Source organism: Anthonomus grandis, chromosome 17 (assembly GCF_022605725.1).
Source record: "Anthonomus grandis grandis chromosome 17, icAntGran1.3, whole genome shotgun sequence".
Taxonomy (NCBI): Eukaryota; Metazoa; Arthropoda; class Insecta; order Coleoptera; family Curculionidae; genus Anthonomus; species Anthonomus grandis.
The window spans coordinates 5,050,620-5,072,040 of record NC_065562.1 but is presented as its reverse complement, the minus strand read 5'-3'; the positions used below and the strand labels follow the sequence as shown (position 1 = coordinate 5,072,040).

The 21,421-nt window shown below is 32.8% G+C and overlaps 1 protein-coding gene across 3 annotated transcripts in view; it reads left to right on the top strand.

The window, feature by feature from the left end:
- The window catches only part of LOC126746296 (serine/threonine-protein kinase 26), a 231,244-nt gene that overhangs the window by 96,047 nt on the left and 113,776 nt on the right, over window positions 1-21,421 (top strand). For all 3 annotated transcript variants that reach the window (XR_007663854.1, XR_007663855.1, XM_050454472.1), the window contains one exon: window positions 9,810-9,996. Coding sequence is in view for 1 of the 3 variants with exons in the window: in XM_050454472.1 (XP_050310429.1) it covers window positions 9,810-9,996 (187 nt within the window). In the remaining 2 variants the exon portion in view is untranslated. The remainder of the gene's footprint in view (window positions 1-9,809; window positions 9,997-21,421) is intronic.

Here is a 21,421-nt window from a genome sequence, read left to right as displayed (position 1 = left end):
ATTTGCATTCAAGGTACCTAGGAAATTATTGGATTCTTTTTCTACTTTTAGACTGAAATTTGGTGATAAATTTCTATTACCTACATATACATATATAAAATGCACTCACAGATAAAAATATTGCATTTTTTATTTTGAGTTTTTTTTGAAGATAGGTATATTTTTTTCCATTTCAAAATTATTTGTTCCATTTTTTGATTTCTAATAAATTGTAATATACGTAAAACGTTTTAGCATAACAATAAAAAACACAACATTTCAAAGAAAAAAAGATAAATACAAAATAGTGATTGTGATGAAAATAGTGATAGGCAATATTTTTGTCTGTAAGTGTATATACTATCTTCTAGCATCTAGAAAAAAAATATTGAAATAATGGTTTTTTTTTTAAATATTATATGTTAAACTGTAATAAAATAAAAAAAGGAAAATAAATAAGTAGGTTCTGGTATAATGGCTGAAGAAATTTTTTCATAATTTTTATGTACTTATGAATTTATGTATGTATGAGAAGATTTGGATTTTTGCATTTGAGCTGGGTCATAGAGTCAACATTTTGGGTCATAAATTGTCTTTATTACCGAAATTCTTTTTACCATTGTATCTTAGAAACGAAGCACCCAAAATCAAAAAGCATTAAATGACAAAATATTTTCAGAGCAGTGCAGAGAATAACCCCTTTGAAATTTTGCCCCATGTTTAACAAACACCCTGCATTTTATATAGGCAAATTCATAAATGTCAAAATATATTAATTAATAAATTTATGGAATGGATATTATATAAGAATAATAAATATGGAAAAAGGAAAAACATTCTACTTACATTTAAATCTCCAATTGCAGTGGCAAATAACAGTACTATAAGTCTTATAAAGTTCTTGAGAAACACTGAGCAAAATTGTCACTAGATAAACTAAACAAACACAAAATGAGGCACAAAAGTAGCGGCGAACTCGAACGTAGCGTAGCAAAATAAACAAAATGTATGTGAATCACAACCATAGAACCATATCGATCGGAGTTTTATATTCGTCATCAGGTAGTAAAGGTACGCGAGGGTTGCCTGACTTCTACCTTCATACTACCGCCATCTAGGTAGATTGAAGAAAGCTTTATATGAATTCATTTTGGTAATCCGAGATCGCAGGGTATGGCACTGACTGTAGGAGAACCCGGGATAGAAAGATACTTATTATTACAGCGCTGCGGGTTGTCGGTTGTCGAAATTAACGACAAAATAAAATGTTGCGGAGTGAGAGTCCGCGCGCGAGCTCCGAAAAGTTAATGTGTTATTTTTGTTTTAAATAAATATAGTGGGCTTTTTATTTAAAACCTTATACATGCCTGTGTCACCAAGAATATTATTAACTTTCTTTTTATAATCCCCTTTATCCAAACATATCTGCCTTTATCATATATTTATTATCTTTTTATTTTGTTTGAAACATTATTTAAATAAACTTTCTAAATTTAAAATGTATTTGTAATTGGTTTTATTTTTATTTGCGCTTAAATCGTGTATTGCTAGGTAAATATATTTGTTTTCAGCTTTATTTTTATATAATTTTCCAATGAATTCATTTTGTACTAAGTCAAAATTAAATGTCAATAAAAATTATTACTTTTTATAAACAAATAAATAAATAATATCTTTATTTGTACTTTCTAATAATGTACTAATATATAAGTGAAGTCTACATAATTGCTAATCTGCTTAACCTATTTAAATAAATAAAAGCTGAATCATTAAATTATTTTAGGTAAAACAACAGAAAGAAAAATTAATATTAAAAATTATAACACAAATAGTTTTAAAAAATTACCTTTATCTATAATCAAAAATCACAAAATTAGAAATACCTACAGACAGTTTAAAAAGTTGTTCTGTTTACTTAAAAATGCAGCTTTAACTTTCTTTTAAAATCTACTAGACACCTCTTATAAAATTTGTAATAAAATAATTGTAAATTGCCACAGAATTATACAGCAAACTACAACAAAAAAGGCTGATCGATATTTAGGAGCCGACAATTCATTTACAAATTTTGCATAGATTTGCATTATTTAGATTTCCAAGAGGTACGTTTTTCGGAGGCAACGAGAATTCTTTTCTAGCAGCCTATGCACAAAAACAGCCAATTGCAGAAAGAAAAAAGTTTCTACCCGCAGCCAGCCAAGTTCACATCTTTCCAGAAACTCTATCATACTTTCTCAAGCCATAAATAAATCTGCAACATTTATTTTGCGGTACGCAATGATTTTGTCTAAACATGGAAAATAAAGAATATTTCAATACATAATGATCACACAGTTTTTTGTTATTTTAAAAATAATTAAATTTTTATTTTTATAAAATAAATTATCTCATAAATGACCTAAAATATACAATGGAAGTCTTTTTTTCAAGGCAAGTCAAACGATAATATTTGTTTGGTTTTATTTATTTTCAAACAAATCGCGTTTCGCAATGGATACGACCCAAACCTTGTCGACAGTCAAATTTTCAAAATAGAAACAAAAAATATAGATTATCATGAAATAAAAATATACCATTATAAGCAATCCTGGCTTATAATGGTAATTTTCTAGGACCTCCTAATTTTAAATATGTATCCGTCCCTTTCCTAATAATATTAAGAAATATCTGTTAAACAGTATTAAAGTATCTTTTAAGAGTACTAACTCTATTAGCTCGATTTTCATAACCATAAACAAATTCTCCCTCATATTCAGGAAAGTGATTTTTATAAACTGAAATATGCACTTCGTCCTCCCACTTATATTGAAAAAACGATATCAATTTTAACAAGAATTTTAACAGCAACCCTAAACCTCTAGGTTACAGAGAGGATCTCGAAATAGCCAGAGAAATTAAAATGACACCTTCTCATTGCCTCAAAATTAGAACCAATGTCGATAATAAACTTTAGGAGCTCAACTCTTAAATTTTTCTTCTAATAATTTTTTCTCCTGAAACATAAAAAAGAGCTGAATAAAAAAAAATAAAACTTATATTTTTTTCCGTAATAAATGCAGCCTCTTGTAGATGTACTTGCCTTAAATAAAATAATACCTAATATACAGATTGGCGAGTGGATCACTACACATATAAAGTTCCTAACAGGCGAGATGTTGCAATGTCGTCGCCGCGACAATACGCTGGTGTTCGAGGGTCGAGCTCGATTATTTTAAATTTTATTTTAGTAAGCGTCTGACCGACGAGCGGGCTGTATCTCTTGCGGCAAAATTTAAAAAAATATTACGCGGCATTGGTATAATATTTTTATGCTGTGCATTGCATATTGAAAATTAAGGCGTTGTTCTTATTAAAATAAAATATAAACTCTAATAAAAATAAAATGTAAGCATTATAAAAAAAAAACAGAAAATAAAACTTTAAATAATAAACCTAACAATTAATTCTTTAAAGAAAAGGCTCAAAAAAACCTCCCTCTTCAGCTAAACTAATTGGCAGATTCAACAATTTTGTTTCTTAATGCCTTTAAATTCGTTGACCTACTATTATGATGTTTATAAATAGTCTCCTTAAGATATCCCCACAAATAAAAGTCATTTGGTGGTAAATCGGGAGATGTTGGAGGCCATTTAATATTGCTAGTCCCACTAATAAGGCGACTAGGAAAAGTATTTGTTAACAATTATTTTACTCTACCCGCATTATGAGCAGGATAGCCATTTTGTTTCGGCGTTCAAAGTACTGTCAATAAAAACTGGCCCAATATACCAGCCAAAATACCAGCCCAAACTTTCAACTTTTGAGGATCTGAGTACAGAACTGAAAACTTCTGTACTCGTTTCCCTGAGACGAGAACAATGGAAGAATTATATTTTCTATGCAATGGAAAAGAGGACTCATCTGTAAACAAAACATTTTCTAAAAATTTTTGTTCTTTTCCATCATGGTTTCACAAAATCCCATTCTTCGCCACTGGTCTTCAGGAAACACCTCCTTAGTTTTGGAATATTAAAACATTTGTATCCATGTTTTTTTTCCAAATACTCATCACAGTTTTATCGTGCATACCCAGTTCCTCTCCAACACTTCTGCTCGATCGTGTTGAATCCAAAACTAAAGCACTAAACACCATTTCTTCCCGCCGTTCTATCTCCTAGACTCTTTCAATAGGTGGTTCTTGAGCTTTGATGTGACAGTTTCTACATTCTTGGAGGCAAAAAGATGTCTCAAATGTCTATTTTCAAAATTTACTCAGAAAAAATCTCTGCATTGTACTGCCGAATTGCCTCCATAAAACCACTTAATCAATTAAATTAATCAATATAAAACCATTTAATTAATTTTGGAAGAGGTATAAATAGCCATAATGATAAATATAAAAAAAAAATTAAAATAGCGTTTAAGACTCAACAGTGCAGTATGCAATTACACAGCAAATTGAGGTCTACTGATTGTGCCGTGCCGAAAATAGCAAATCAGATGATCGGTATCTGCCGTACGAGAGTGTATCTTCCCGACTCGGCACCCCCCACCACCGCGTGAAATACTTGACGAGCGACCTAGACGTTGCCAACCTTACGGATGTATCCTTACACCTGTAGACTTCAATATACGGATTTTGGGCGTGTCGTCTTGCCATTCATAATTAATTATAATATCGAATACTATTTAAGTACAAATTTCCGTAAAATTTGATTAAATGCTTTTTGAGTTTAAGTAAAATCCGAATTGTCGTTTTAAATTATTTATTTGGATATTTCGCCGTAAAAAAATATTAATAAAGAATACCTATGAATTTTTTTTATTATCTCACAGCTTCTAAAAAATGTATAAAGCCGGTATGACACGGTGTTATTTTTCTGTGGATTTTTAGAAAAATCCGTGACAACAACCTAAAAATTATTTTTTTTGCAATGAAATAAAGTGTTAGAAAATTCTTAGTTAACGCTAACCCACGTAGTAAAATCGTAAAATTTTCCGAGGTAAGTATATCTGTAAAATTTTAAGTTTTATATTTGCCTTTGGATTTTACACGGATTTTTCTAAAAATCTGCAGAAAAATGACACCGTGTCATAAGGGCTTAGAAGGAAGAAATATAGAATTTCACAATCATTATTTAACAAGAATTTAATAAACTCATCAAATTCTAATGATTTTTTGGGTTTTAAATAAAGTTTAAGTTTATTAAATTTCAAATAAAAATTATTAGAATTATTTAAAATAATTAAAATTATTTAGAAGCTGTGACATATTTCGAAAAAAAATCATAGATATTTTATATTAATATTTTTTTACGGAGAAATACCCAAATAAATAATTTAAAAGCTATTTAAGTTATCGCGCCAACAAACTTTGAGAGATAAAACTTTATTTCCGAAAAAATTAATGCTTTTTTCCTACTAGTAAAAAGATATTTTATTAATTTTTAGAAATTTTTCCAAAAAAATATACGGATTTTTACGCTTTTTTTCGAACCCTGCCTACAGACTTAGGTACTTAAAGTTGTCAATGCTTAGCGACAAATAAACATCAACAGATCTTTAGAATATTTTAATTTTATTCATACAAATTAAATTTTTTAAAGAAAGTTAACATTATATCTTACAATACAAATGATCTTCTGTTGAATTGCTTGACATCACCAGAGCAAATCCATTTTGCAACATCTTCTTAGTTTCTGATCGTTCTTAGTCAGACAACTTAATTGTACAGTCTGTTGATGTTTTTTGTTTCTTTTTTGTGGAAAAGAATCTTAGTTGTGGGCTAATGAATCTCTTGTTTATATTTTCTTTAATGATAAAGTCACTCTCTTTTCTGTTCATAATTTGTGGTAAATTTGTTAAATTTTCAACTATATTTAAATGATAATGAATTTTTTCTAGTGTAGAGTCATCCAAACTAGTTAAATCAAAATTTTGTAATTTACAGAACACATGATTAATCTTTTTGTTCAGTTTCTCTTCAGTGCTTTTCTTCGATGTATTTATCACATCACAAAAAAAGGCCTATATTATTTTTAGTTTCATTATTAGTTGTATGTATTATCTTCATATCATTTATTTTATTAAAAATTAAAACATAATGAATATGTTTACAAATTAATCGGCGACATTTATAATCCATACATGAACAAGAGTGTATGTGTCTACATATATCACAAGTAGAACAAATGTCTGCACAACAGTTAATATCCTGCTCTTGCTTTATAATATATGTTTCTCCCGTCTCCTTTATCACATTCCAAACATCTTCACTGAATTCTATCTTATAATTTTTTATTTGTTGTGCAGAGTGTCTTGAAAATGTCTGTGGTATATTTTGTACTTCTTCCTTTTACTAACTTCACAATTCTGTCTCTGCTTTTATCTCTTAAGAACTGCAAAATTTAATTTAATCCCTTATCAAGCCGCCTTACTGTTTTCCTGTCTGCATATATATACATAACATACATATAACACTTTATGCATTGCTTCAACATGCATATTTGTATTAATTAGAGAATTTTTACGAAAGCAGTAAGCCCATTTTCTATAATTGAACGCATAATTATTTTTAAAATAGTTCCGGAATTTCTGGGTATCAGCATCATTTAATAACAACGTAATTGTGTTAGACAAACATATCTCAAATTCTTGCTCGGATGTATTCTGCTGCAATGTTTTTAATGCTTTCTTCACTTCCTTTTGTTTTTCTGATCTTTTCACTTTGGCTATATTACTTTGCCATGCTCGGTCGACATGCCAGGCACAGAAGAGATGCTGTGTAACACCACCATCATGACCACCACCCATTACTAGCATCCATGCATTTAAGTATGCTGTAGCTAAATCTGACATAAAAATGTGTGGGTGTATTTCTCCTACAAAACATCTTGCTTAAATAAATTATTATAGTTTAAAAAACTAAAACACGCTATAATACCACTTAAAAGTATAAATTAATGCACTCCACATAATATATATAACCAAAAGCACGGAAAGTAGGTAAATGCTTCGCAAAAAAACGGTACTTTATACTTTCGAGTGCTATAAAAGCTTGTCTTTTTAGTTTTTTGAACTATATTTTGTACTTTTTGGGATTAATATTTAATACGTATGATTATTAATATTAAATTTAATATGTATATACCAATAAAACTCCCCTAAATCTACTGTTAGATACTAATATTATAAGTAGTGTTAAAAAAACGTAAATTGTAGATTCATAATATACTCACCAACTGTAGCCTTAATTTGCTGGAAAAACAATTGATAACTGAAAGCATCCTTTCTGTTAGAGAACATAAATGATACTGGAAATCCTTGTCGGTACTCATCGAGAACCATAAGTGTGGATTTTTGAAATTTGTTCATTATTATTAAACAGAAATCCTCTCGTTTTAAAGATGTTGATTCAGTTCCTTGCTTTCTATAGTAGAGAATTGGATTTTCATCAGGATTTTTTGACGCATTTTCCTGGACCCATAAATCCAAAGATACTGCATCATTTTCATGGCGTTTGCCATTGTCAAATTCAAGACCAAAACTGCGTTTGATATTATTTATGTCCATAACAGTAAGCAAATGTATTCTCTTCAAGTGCTCTCCAATGTTGTCACAAGCAGTTTCTACTATTCTGAAAAGAATATCTAATATGAATAAAAGGTATGTAAACAAACAAAATTATTATTGTTTAAGACCTTAATTAAGCCAGTACTGATTTATGCATCGGAGACATAGACTCTAAAAAAAATGGCGAAGAAATTCTAGGGTGTTTTGAAAGAAAAATATTGAGACTGGTACTCAGAAGAGGGGCAGACCAAGAGTGTGATTTAAAGATGAAGTGAAGAAAAATTTTGGAACTTTAAGAATTACGAACTGGAAGGTCAGGGCGAGAGAAAGAAAGGGATGGCGAATGATCCTAGAACAGGGCAGGACCCGACTAGGGTTGTAGAGCCAATGAAGATGATGAAGTGGCCTTCTCTGATTTTTCCCTGAAGAATGAGTTACTGCATAATACTTGCCATCACGAAAATAATTAAAATTTAAAGAAAATCTTTAGAGCCATTTTAAAAAGTGAAAAGTGCTGTGACATACACACCTATACACACGCATACATATCTACACACATCTACACATACAAACATTTTTTTAAAGGAATGTTTTTCAGATTCTAAGAGTCATCATTCGTGGCGATTTGCAATTTTTTATTTGTTTTTCAAATACGGTACTTTATTAGGAAAAGTAATAAGTGATATTTTTCGTAACAAGTAAATTGATGGGGTATAGAGTGATAAAGGCTAGTATCGCAAGTACAAACAACATTAGATATACTAAAAGATAATTTACTAATTTGAAAATTTAAATTTACTTTTTTGGAGGGACTCCGTTACCCAGCTTAGCAGGAATTTTTTGACATAAGTGTGGGTGACATGAGCCCTGGGCCTTACAACAACGTTTATAAGGCTTATCCAATTTTCGATGTTCATCATGTCCTGTAAATGAAAAGATTATGTAGATCATCATGAGAAAACAATAAATATTTATACCTTACCTGGTCTACTACGATTGCAATTAAAATACTACTACTACTATATAAATAAATATACTAAACATACTACTAGTACTAAATATACTACTATACTAAATATACTACTAGTACTTCTATCCTCGCTTCTATCTTGTTTCTTTTTTGATACAACGTAATAACTACAAGTTATTTCTTCAACTGATTGTTTCCAGTTAGTAAATTCTGAAATTAGAACAAATACTGTGCTTCACTGTAGCAAAATGCTTATGCACAAAATTGATCTCTTTCTCCTAAATTTAAAGGTAAAAAATAAAACTTACCATCCATATTTTCAAAAATAGTTATTTCACTTTCAAATTTTAGTTCATGAACTTTTTCCAAATGATCAATTAAAAATGGTCTTTGCTGAAAGGATGTATCATAATTAGGTTCTAAACACTTAAAACCCCACCTTACTTTAGCATATGAAACAGGTTCAACCTGTTCCATATGAATTTCTCTGATGTGCCTATTTACAGTGAATTGTCTTGAGAAGATTTTGTCACATAATTTACACATTACAGGCATTTTAAAAATTGAACAAATCCTGAGAAAAACGAACCGTACGTTAAACATAAACATAATTAATAACCTCGAAATTTGACAACGAACGAACGGACGAGCGAGCACACCAAAACGCGTAGTGGTGGGGGGTGCCGAGTCGGGAAGATACACTCTCGTTCTGCCGTGCCGCTTATCAACGAGAAAGAAAGCGAGAAGCGGTGCTGCCATTTATAATGCCTATGTGTAGTCTTCTATTCGTCAACCCGTATTTACTTTCAATAGTTAGTAATTTTTTTTTTCTTGCTGGTGTGCGATGTTTTTTCTATTCATAGCAAGATGGCATTTGCGTTTATATAAACCGTCTACCAAAACGTGTTAACGGATTTTCAGTTTTAAATATATATGCCAGTTTCCCTTTGTTTTAAATCTTTGCACATCAGTTCATATCATCTATTTTGCGTTCCTTATAAGGTAATATGTTTTTCTGTTAAAATAAGTAATTTTGACAGAAAAAAAGTAATTTTAACAAATAAGTAATTTTGTTATTCCTTATGTTTGGTCACTCTATAACCTTTTTACTTGTTGTCACAGAGCGGCTCTGAACATGGTATAACTGACACAAAACGTTCTCTGCTTTTGTTGCTACGGTGTTCAACTTGTTTTGCAATACCAAAGAAGCAAATACAGTTTGCAAAACGTCGGCTATTTAAAACGATAGCATGCTTTTTATTTTATCGATCTCTAAACCCAATAATTTCCCATTTTCATTGATTTTTAGGACGAGCGTCTGAGATTTCACACCGAGGCACGAGCAGCAGCGATGCTATCGAGGAGTTAAAAAACTCATTCGAAATAGCGGAGCGGACAAGTCCTGGTATTAGCGAGATGTTCGTATCTGAACTGGTGCAAAAATTAGTGCCATCCATATCTGGACACAGGCTCAACAGTGTCCTGGATAGATTAAAGTGAGTCAAACTTAGGAGACGTATCAGAAAATAACTTTTTAGTGATATTAAGATAAATAACTATAATGTAAAGTAATACATCTCAAAATTTAAAGTATACAGGCTGTTCCTTAAAACGATGCTAATATTTAAGAGGATAATTAGGCCCATTTTAAGAAAAAAAACTTCTATCGATTTGTGTTAAACTTAAATTTTCAGACAATATACTTTGAGATTTTACCTTAAAAAAATTAAAATTTTTTTGTTATTGCCGTTTAAAGAATTACATTAACTACTTTTAGGCGCAATTTTTTCTTAGCTTGGTCATCACGAATAATTTAAAGCAAATTCCCTTAGTACTTTCGACTTCCTTGCTCCCCACTCTGACCCGACACCACCACAACGAGTCTTCACTCCATTTTTGCTGAAAATTCTGGATCAACCTATTCGGTTGTGATAATAGGGTGGGTTTTGTAATTCTTTGAATGGTAATACTCATATAATATGGATCAATTATCCTTAAGGCAAGTCAATTGATCGTTTAATTATATTTCGTATTGCCGTTCTCAAATTGTAATAACTACTTATAGATGTTGAAAGATCTAGAATTTTCTCCAAAAATATATTTGTAACAAAATACAGTATTAGTACAAAATATAGGTATAATATTAGGAATTTACACTATTAAAGGAACACAACAAAATATAAACACATAAGTACCTAAATATATTATATAGAATGCACTATTCCTAAGATCCTTTTAGCAAATGCTGCAGGGCCTTCTGACAGGAGTATATTGTAAAAACTCGCAAACGTGTTAGATTTGTGTATCCAACCCTCTGTAGATCTAATTACCTCAATAGAAACTTCTGCCCTATAGAAGCTGCCGAAGTGGCTGCATGTCGGGTACTGTAACCCGAAAATTGAGTGGTATTAATGTCACTAGCTGCAAGAGTAAGCTTAATCCACTTGCTTAATCTTTATAAACCCCTGGTCAAAAACTTACACTAAATACCGAGTGGGGTCCAAATGTACCCCGGCATTTTTTTTGGTTTATTATATTTTTTAGTGTTATTATTAGGGAATATTAAAAATAAAACACATTTTGCTTAAAAAAAATTAATATTTTTACATAAAAAAGTTAAATTTTTACATAAAAGACAAAAATAATTATGAAACAAGCATTTTAGTGACATTTTAAATAATGATTTAATAATCACAATTTTTACAAACTGTTAGGGGAACTATGGACAAAATAACATACAGTTTTCATATTGCTCCATAAAACTTTAATTTAAACAGTGAAGAAGGTCAAAATATGTAACAAATATCTTTGACACATCAGCTTTTCATGTAACAAAATATTTTGCAAATAATTGTAAAGGTATAAAAAGGTTAAAGCTAAACACTAAAATGTAACAGAAAACCATTTTGTCCATACTAAATGGACAAAATGACATATAGAATTTTGCTTATATCACATGACGTAATTAATTATTAAAATAATTATAATTATATCTAGTTTATAAAAGAAAAAAGTAATTAGTGATATAACTTAAAATTAAATGAAATATATATTTTTTATATTTTAGTTATTAGTTCGCAGTGTTAGAAAAGTAAGATTTGACAGCTTTTCGAAATAAGACAGCCGAGGTTTTAGCTTTAAGGTTATTTGGCAATGAATTATATACCTTAACCGCACTATAACTGAAAGACCCTTGGAATTTGGAAGTTCTATGATTTGGTATCAAAAGGTTTGCAGAGTGGCGCATTTCACGGCCATGTATGCTGTTATGACTGGATAATTTGTCATATAGATATTGGGGAAGTTTATTATGGAGTACCTTATAAACAAGAACAGCCATATTGATTTTATAACGTTCATCCAAATTCAACCAGCCAGAGGCAAGAAATAACGGGGTGACGTGATCAAATTTTCTTCTATCGTAGCAAAACTTTAGGCAAGCATTTTGTAGCTTTTGTAGGCTTAACTTGTCCTTTTGAGCAAGAGCTGGCCAGAAGAGTACACTACCATAGCTAATTAAAGAGAGAACCAACGAATCACTTAATTTGAGTTTAACATCAGAAGATAAAATATCCTTATGCATGTATAGAATTCTCAATTTATAATAGGCTTTTTGTAAAATACTGGAAATATGTTTTACAAAATTAAGCTGATTATCAAGAAGAATGCCTAGGTTTCTTTCGCAGTCAGATGGTTGTATAATATTTCCATCGATAATAACATTTAAATTCAAATTATAAGATTTAGGCATTCCAAAAAGTAATAGTTTAGATTTAGTACCGTTGAGAGCCAGCCCATGAAAATTAGACACCTGTACAATTTGATTTAAATCGGTATTAATGCGTGCTAAGCCAGTATTCAGTCCATTTATCGGAAAAGCTGAGTAGAGTTGGACGTCATCCGCATATTGGTGAGACTTGCAGTTATGCAGGAATTCAGAAAAATCACAAGTATAAATCGAAAATAGTAGTGGCCCCAAAATGCTGCCTTGAGGAACTCCCTGATTAATATTTAAATATTCTGAAAAGGTGGAATTTAAGCGCACTCTTTGCTTTCTATTACTTAAGTAATCACAAAGTAGACTCAGCGCCGACTCGTGTAATCCAAAATATTTTAGTTTGGTAAGAAGAAGAGAGTGATCCAGAGTATCAAACGCTTTGCTATAGTCCAGCAGCACTAATGCAGTAACCTCTCTATTATCCAAAGCACTAAAAATATCATCACATACATGCAATAGTGCTGTCATGGTACCATGCTGCGATCGAAACCCTGACTGAGTACTAGGAATTATGGAATTAAGTCTAAAAAAATCATTTAATTGCATATACATGGCCTTTTCCAATATTTTAGAAAGGGTTGGCAATATACTTATAGGTCGATAATGAGAAAATTCCGTAGGGGTATTATTTTTTGGGATGGGCAGTAAATCAGCATTCTTCCATTCAGATGGAAATTTTGATAATACAAGTGCTTTATTAATTATAAAAGTTATATAGGGTGTTAAATAAGGAACTAAAAGTGAAATCATTTTAATGCCCATGCCATCAGAACCAGTTGCAGTAGATTTTATACTACAAATTATTTTTTCAACTTGCTTTTCAGAAACTTCTTTAAATTGAAATAGTTTCTTAACATTAGGGTGTACTTTATTGGTATACTTAGTTTTAAGGCCATTATTAGTGCATACCGTATTTACCTTGGGAATGCTATTAATAAAAAAAGAATTAAGTCCATCAGGTGCGTTTCGAGAATCGCTAATAATTGTGGAAGGAGAAACTTTAGATGTTATGTTAAGAGAATTCAATGTTTTCCAAAAACAAGTAGGGTTAGATTTAAATTTAAATTCTATGGATAAAATGACATACACCAAAACTACTTTGAATCAGGAACACATAGTTCGCAAATAAACATTTTTGTCTTTTGAGGCACGTCGGCGATAATAGCATGAGCCCACTGTGAACATACCTTACATCGTAACCAGTTCTCACCAGGTTTCAAACTTTGATCTTCATCATCTTTGTCATTCTCATTGTAATCAAATACAGTTCTTGTAATCCTTCTCTTTTTTGTTTCGGAGACGACTTTAGTGTCATTTTTGGCTTTTACCTCCACCATATTTGGCGTAGAAGTGTTGAGTTTGTTGCTTCTTTGGTCTTCTCTTTCCCTTACCTCTGACTAGATTTCCTTGCGGTATAGGTGATAAACCTTCAAGCGGAACGAGCAAAGCATCTTTAGAGGGTCCAGGCTTCTCTTTATCACGGATTATTTCATCTGGTAGGGTAGAAGCAGTTTCATTATCAGATCTTGAGCTTGCTGATATCTCTATAGACATAGGTTCAGGAGTCATTATTGGAACATTTGTTGTCTCGGCAGGCTGAAACATGTATTCTGGAAAGATATCGGAAGCAATAGGCCAAAGACCAGTGTTTTTAAATCCTTGGCAAGCATTTTGCACGGTAGCGGATTTGTCATATGCCTGATTAAATAAATTCCCTATCTGCAGATGAGTCACTACGCGGCCTGGATGAAGCGTTAACCACTTTGATATTTCCTGATTGAAGTAGGTTTTTAAAGGTCCATAAAAGCATACATCCAAAGGTTGCATCTGATGGGTGCAATGTGGTGGCAGACATAATATGACTATACCATTGTCTTTAGCATATGTCAGTGATTCTAATCCTTTGTGACTAGCATGACTATCGAGGATGAGGAGAACCTTTTCACTAAGATTAGCCTTTGCATAGGTTTGAAAGTATTTGAGCCATTTGAAAAATAAATCTGTGGTCATCCAGCCCGATTCCTGTGCAATTCCAAGAGTGCCAGTTGGAGCTCCATCCAAAAGCTCATTTTTAATATTTTTCCTCGGGAATATTAAACATGGTGGAATATAAGAGCCTGTCGCATTCATGCAACAAACAACACTAACATGAGATCCACGCTCAGCACTTGTTAAGCATTCGACTTGCTTCCGACCAGCTGTTGCTAAAATTTTCTGTGGTCTCTGAACCGTGGATAGACCCGATTCATCCATATTATAAATTCTATTCGGTGAAAAGTTGTGTGTATCCAAAAGTTCTTGATATGCCCGAAAGAATTTCTCAACCTGCGGCTTATTAAACGCCTGAGCCCTAGCCGCTGAAGTCGGTTCTGGTTTGCGTACTGAAATATCTTTATTCCTATTTAAAAATCCGGTGAGCCATTCTTGTCCAGCTCTTTGTTTTTCTACATTGAAAATATGGGCAAATTTATTTTTTTCGGCCAACTGGAAAGCTAAGTTTTCAAAGTCTTCACGAGTTAAACCAAAAAGTCGTGTGTCTAGTAATTTTAAATGATTAACTAGCTGCCTTTCAATTTCAGGGGAAAAAGTAGGTTTGAATCTGCCTAATTCTTTATAAGTGGCATTTAATGATTTGTTCTTTCCTAATGCATGTCGTCTAAGGGTCGCCTGAGGAACACCAAACGTCTTGGAGGCTAAAAGCCAACCCATTTTATTTTGCTGAACAGCCTCGATTGCATTTTTCATGGACAGGTCACTCCAAGATTGCCCATTGGTTTTTCTTTTATAATCGCGCGGCATACTAGCACTGTTACCTGTAAACGAATAAATATAATGATAATTTTTAGCGTGTTAAATTATAACGGACAAAATGACATACTATGTCATTTTGCCCCGATTACAATTATGTCATTTTGTCCATATTGAAAACTTAACAATTTAATATTGAAATTGTACAATAAATGTTATGTATTTATCAAAGTAATGGATCCATGTCTTACAATACACAATAGAGCATTGATTTACAACAAAATCAATTGATTAAATAATGAAAACTTACCAAAAAATCGAAAAACAAATTCACACGTGGAAAATTTTTGAACACCATATACGTTCACTATACGACTGCCTCCGCCTAACTGAATTTTGAATATTGCCCGGTTCGCAGGTGATCGCCAATCGTTTGGAGCGCGTGACATACTAGTCGGTAGGGTGGTAAATGGCGCGAATTATGAAATAATGGTCATGTCATTTTGTCCATATATGTTATTTTGTCCGTAAGTTCCCTACATTATTTCAATGTTCTGCACATACGAACTGATTGCACCGAATATAAAACCTTTAAGATTTCCTATATATATCGGCAATATATTCTATCGCATAAGAAACATCGTTGCTTTCTGGCAATAACGGGAACAGGTTGTTCGTTCCTTACGTTTAATTCTGGCAAAATTGTTAATATGGATTTTTTTACATTGAAATGTAACGACTTGTCATTTTGGTATCTACGAATTATATTTTTTCTAATTAATTCTCGGTACAACTCCAACAAAAACATTCTTCTCCTATCCAAGCGATTTTTTTTTTTAATCTGGATTTTTCAACATCAAAAAATTATAGGCGTTAATGCCACCTATGTCTAGTAGATGAAAAAATATTGCCATCAGCCACCGTTTACTTTTTCTTTTTGTCGTGAATTCCTTCGCCAATTTATCTGTTGTGTCCACTGCACCCTTTGTTTGATTTTAGGGTAAAATAATTTCTGGTCTATAATTAGGTTTGTCTCCACTTATTTTGTCATCGTTACGTTCCGTGGATAAAAAAATAATTGCCGCATTTGGTTTTGGCACCTCGGAGACTAAGGTTTTATTTTCCATGAAAGCAAACATGCTTGAAAAGTCCTTCTTAAATCTTGCTGGTAATAGTTCTTTTGGAATATAGGGTGTGTGGTTATTCTTACGCAGTGGACCACACAACAAGGTTTTTTTCTAAAAATTCATTAGCTAACAGAATCCTGGTCAAATAGTTATCAGTAGTTACTCCATATCCGAACCAAAAATTTGGTAATTTTGCAATTAAATTTAATTGAATAATTCAAGATTCGCTTATTAAATTTTTTTGAATCTTTGCACGAGGGTTTGCTAGATTGGTCTCTTCAAAAAGTTATCTTACATTTTTTCTGTAAAATGTACAGGGAAGCCAATAATTGACCTCCTTAAAATTTACATGGGATTTCCTATGTTCCTCTCGGCGACGCACCACCAGGTATAAGGTTGCATATTCGCTGTATATGCCGAACTACAATCAGCCAGTGCCCAACTTTTTATGACGTATTTGTCCAGCTTACTCTTCATGTAAAACCGGAAAGGAGCCTTGCCTCGGAATGGAACTAACTGCTCATCCACGCACAAGTGTTCAGATGGATTAAAAGATTTCTTGCAATTTGTTACAAAACTCCCATCAAAAACATCTCTGATTGGGGCAAATTCATTAGTGCGTTTTCTTTCATCTTTTGTTTTAAAATTTTCGAATTTTAGAAAGCACATAATCTGTTGGAATTTGTTTCGAGACGACAAGGCAGAAGTCAGATGATACTAGAGGCCGACATAAAGTTGCATCTTGGCTCCTTAGCAGCAAGTCAGGCTCCAAAGATAATTAGCAAACAAATAAATTCTAGTTCCTCTTCGGCTTTTCTATTCTTTTCCGATAAAATCACATCCCTAATATCTTGTGAAAAAAATAATTCAAAAGCTTCTTTTATGGTCGAAAATTGGAAACTTTATCTAGTCAAACTTGGTGAAACTTTTTGAATATTACATTTTCGTCTCTTGATCCTGGTAGTAAATAGAACCTTTGCCCACACACTACCATCTTTAGGCGAATAAATTGGATGATCGGTATTGGATGATCTGCAAATAAAGTACCCCCGTAGGGGGGAATCTGTCGACTCATTTTCTTCAATTATAACTTGTAAAACGTCATCTGTCTCATTAGTTTCAGTCACTATGTCGGTCTCCTCAATATCACTTGCACACTCCTCTAATGCTAAATCGTCAAAATAAAGCGTCGTAATCGTCCGTTTCTAATATCGCCACTAGTTCTTCGTCACTTAAGTTTGCCCAAGTAAGCCCAATAGCGTTAAAGCCAGGAATCGGAAAATCCCTGACGTTTGAACAATTTGGGGTTTATTTGTAACCCGGTTAATTTTTAACATGGACAAAATTATACCTGTCGTTAAATACCGAGCGGGGTGCAGCTGGCCCCCAAGCAATAAAACTCTCTATAATTAATTACAATAAAAAGCAATTTATTCAAAATTTTGTATACCAATTTAGATATATATCTAAGAAACATAACTTGAAGGAAATTAGGTAAAAAAATATATTTTAGAAAATATGGCGAAAAATTCATGTCTGGGGTACAGCGGCGTGGTACCGCTGTACTCGGGTTTATGAAGGGTAATCTCTCTGTTGAATCTGGATGAAAAGGTTTATTAACTATTACAATTAAGAAATCAGTGTGCGGAGGACGAAGATCCTTGGTTGCAAGTATATATTGATCCATGACAGAGGCCCAGCAGAGAGAAGCATTTTGGAACAATAGTGATTGAAAATTTTTATAAGATGAGGTTTTAAGTCTGTCCGAAATTCTTATTTCTAATCAGTCTGGAAATCTAATGACATTTTATAAACGTATACATGCCAAAGTTTGCAGCCTATTGCCTGTGCTAATTAATGCTAATAATGTGGCCAGCTTCATTGTTAATTGAAGCATGGAAATGTCAAACAAAGGATATAAACTGGCTAGATGTAAAAGAACCTGGTGGCTTAATAGTATCGGACGTAGCTTATTGCACAACGGAAATTACCGAACTATACCGACTCAGGTTACTTCGGACGTGCATGATTACAGATACGTGTGCAATATCAGTCGTCTAATGGGATACGAATTTGTTGCACTTACAACTTCATTTGGGAATATTTACTAGGTATCGGTCAACAATTGTATAAGGTAAAATATAAAAATAATGGGAATGGAAAGGAAAACTCACTTAGGAGTTTTTGTGTTCACAACTGTGGTCTTCTTGCCTTGGTTACTGTCTCAGGTAACAGTTAATCCTGGCGATTTTCTGCGCTTCGGCAATTTTTTTTTAAAACCAGGAACTTCTCAGACACCTACACGAACGACTGTGCCAGTGATGGCATTCTTTATGAATACTAATAAAAAAAAATTATTCAAAATAATTTGCACAAGGTTGACAATGACAGCACAAAAAAAGGTTGACAATTTATTTAACTACGACAATCTTTACTACTCGACAATTAAACGATAAGTAAAAATAAAACTAATTATGGAAACTAAATGCTTATGTTGCGATATAATAATAATATTATATGAATAAGTAGGATTGTCATCGGGGTTATCGGCCTGGTTGCATCACTTAACTCATGTGTGCCAAAAACCATGTGTAACTTTACTTATGACAATGAGCACCACAACCCTTTAGAGGATCATTTGTAAACATCTCAAGGGCAAACACTGTATTTGTCACTATATCTGTACCATCATTTGAGTTAAGTTTGGTGCCATCATTGTAACTCAGATTTTATACAGTCTGAAAGTAATAAAGTTGACTGATAATTATGTCTACTAGAGCGTAATGCTAAATAAAATAATTTTTAAATGAATCCAACCGTATTGAACATTAGGACAAGCTACTAGAAATTTACCTATAAGTTGAGTTAGATTTAGAATAGAGCATTTGTCCTTCGATAACAGTTTTATAATTTGTGCCTGAATAAGTGTAGCCTTAAGATAAATATTTTTAAAATCTTTTGTTCACTGAAATCAGAAAATATGCGTCTGTAATGTCAAGTGATGTAAAGAAACAATTTGGATATAATAATTTAAAGACTGTCTCTTGTTTAAAATACGGAAATCTTAGAAGAAGATTCAAAGCTTTAAGATTTAATATGAATCTATAGGAACCGTCGAGCTTTGGAATCAAGAATTTTTTTTTTCAGACACCCAAGAGAGAACAGTATGATCATTAGTGATAAGAGCCCATTTATCTAAATAATTAGAAAGGCAGCCAGCGTAATTTTGACTTACCTGGCTATTTAATAACTGATACGAGTCTTCTCTTAATGTGGAGCATATCCTCCCGTGAAATGGTGCGTCCTGCTTCCATCCTCCTTTTTCATACGAGTCCGCGGCTGTGAACGCCGATAGTTTAAAGATGACATGCCTGAAGGGCCGGCTTTAGGTTGATTGGTTTTTTGTACAACCGGAGCTTTGGAAATGTATTGTGGAACCTTAGCTTTTTTCCTAATGCTGGAACCCAAACATTGTGCTTCATTAGAGCTTTTTGGTTGGTCCGGGAAAGATTTTCCGAACAAAAAATCGTCTATCGGGAAATCATCCAACATTTTCTTCACCCCACTGTCCAAAAAAGGAACAATACCATGACGTCGATGTAAATACAGGGCGTGGAAGACATCTGACAATATTTTAACAGGATCACATTTTTCTGAAAGTCTTTGTCTCTTCAGTTTCGGTTTTCTTGGCTATCTCGTATTGTTAAGCAGAAACGCTATTGCGCTAATACCAACCGCCAACTGGGATTGTAACTTTCTTAGCAAATTATCCTGTTTTAATGCATTTGCATCTAGGCAAGACTTTATTTCTGGATTAATTACAGGTGGTGGAAGCGATGGGCAGTTAGCAATACATGGATAAGAATCTACAGTTGCATTACGATTTTCCTTATCAATTCCTTTAGTAAGAAAACCTGAGAGAAGAGCAGCTACATCAGAATTAATCTCAGGACCTTTAGTAGCTGACGATTGGTTGCTTAATAACGTTAAAATATCTTGCGCACCTTCATTAGCCAAACCAACTGCGGGAGTCGGTGTCACCAAATTTATTAATGACGCATCCGAGTCTATTTCTGGTTCCTCATTTGAAAAACTTTCGAAATTTTCTGCAATAAAGCAAAAAAATATAAAACCATAAATCAACTTCGAACATCTGTGTGCATTGTCGTGAATATTTACACGATAAGAGAATTCCTACCGTCCTGACCTTGAGTTTATGTAAAAAGAGGACGGGACCCTTTTTCGCAATTTAAATGACAACTTATTACAAATTACAAATTTATTGAGAACGTTACAAACTAACTTGATTGAGTCTAAATCTAATTCTACATGAAAATGTAAAAATGAGTTATATTTATTAATACAGATTGATTACTTAGCATAATATAAAATAAATACAGGGACGGCATAAGGTGGCAGGTGGAGTATCCGTAACTCCTTCCTGCTAAGAGATGAGCCCTGGGGTGAGTTATATGATAATAGGGCGTAGACTGTAAGGTTTCCTCTTTGTCGTTGGTGGTTATTGTAGTTTGGTTCACTGGTACTATGTTCCTGGTCTGGATAATTTTTTTCAACTTGGTCAGAAACAGGTAGGCAGCAATACTTGTCAACACGATGTTCAGGATAATGGTCCATAGACTGACTTTTTTAATATGGAGTCCTTGGCTGGTTTCAATTCGGTTTTTGGCTTGAATGTCGATTATGGTCTGTATGTTCTTCAGCTTATCAAAGTTCAGACGAAGGGTGGCAAATCGATAGCATTGGGGCTAACATTAAGGTCTAATGTCAGCTTGGACAGCTCCATGTTGTGAAATTGGTTGTTGTTGTCATGGTGGCTTCTAATTTGAAAGTCTTGGAATGGTTTATTGTCTTTATTGGGGCAACATTGCCTTACAGCTACGGTTTTGGATAATGAAACTATAATCCATTTCACCTGAGTCTGGATGGCTCGGCAATTTAAAGGGTGCTTTGAATATAGTAGTATGAGCACCTCGCATGACGGATTCTCAGAGATCCTAAAAAAAGGGCTGTTTTCTTTGCAGAGGTAGATTTCATTTGCTACTTCTGAATATTTGACATGGAACAGTACATATGAATATTCATTAAGGATAAGGTATTGCCTTTGAGGAAAATTAGTTAAAACATGGAATAAGGGGTAGGGTACGGATAGAGGGTAGAGGTAATATATTGAATAATTTTCGAGCTCTTCAATAGGTATTTCTATAAGTTTTGAAAAGGTTATCGCTATTTCGATGTTATCCAAGATAT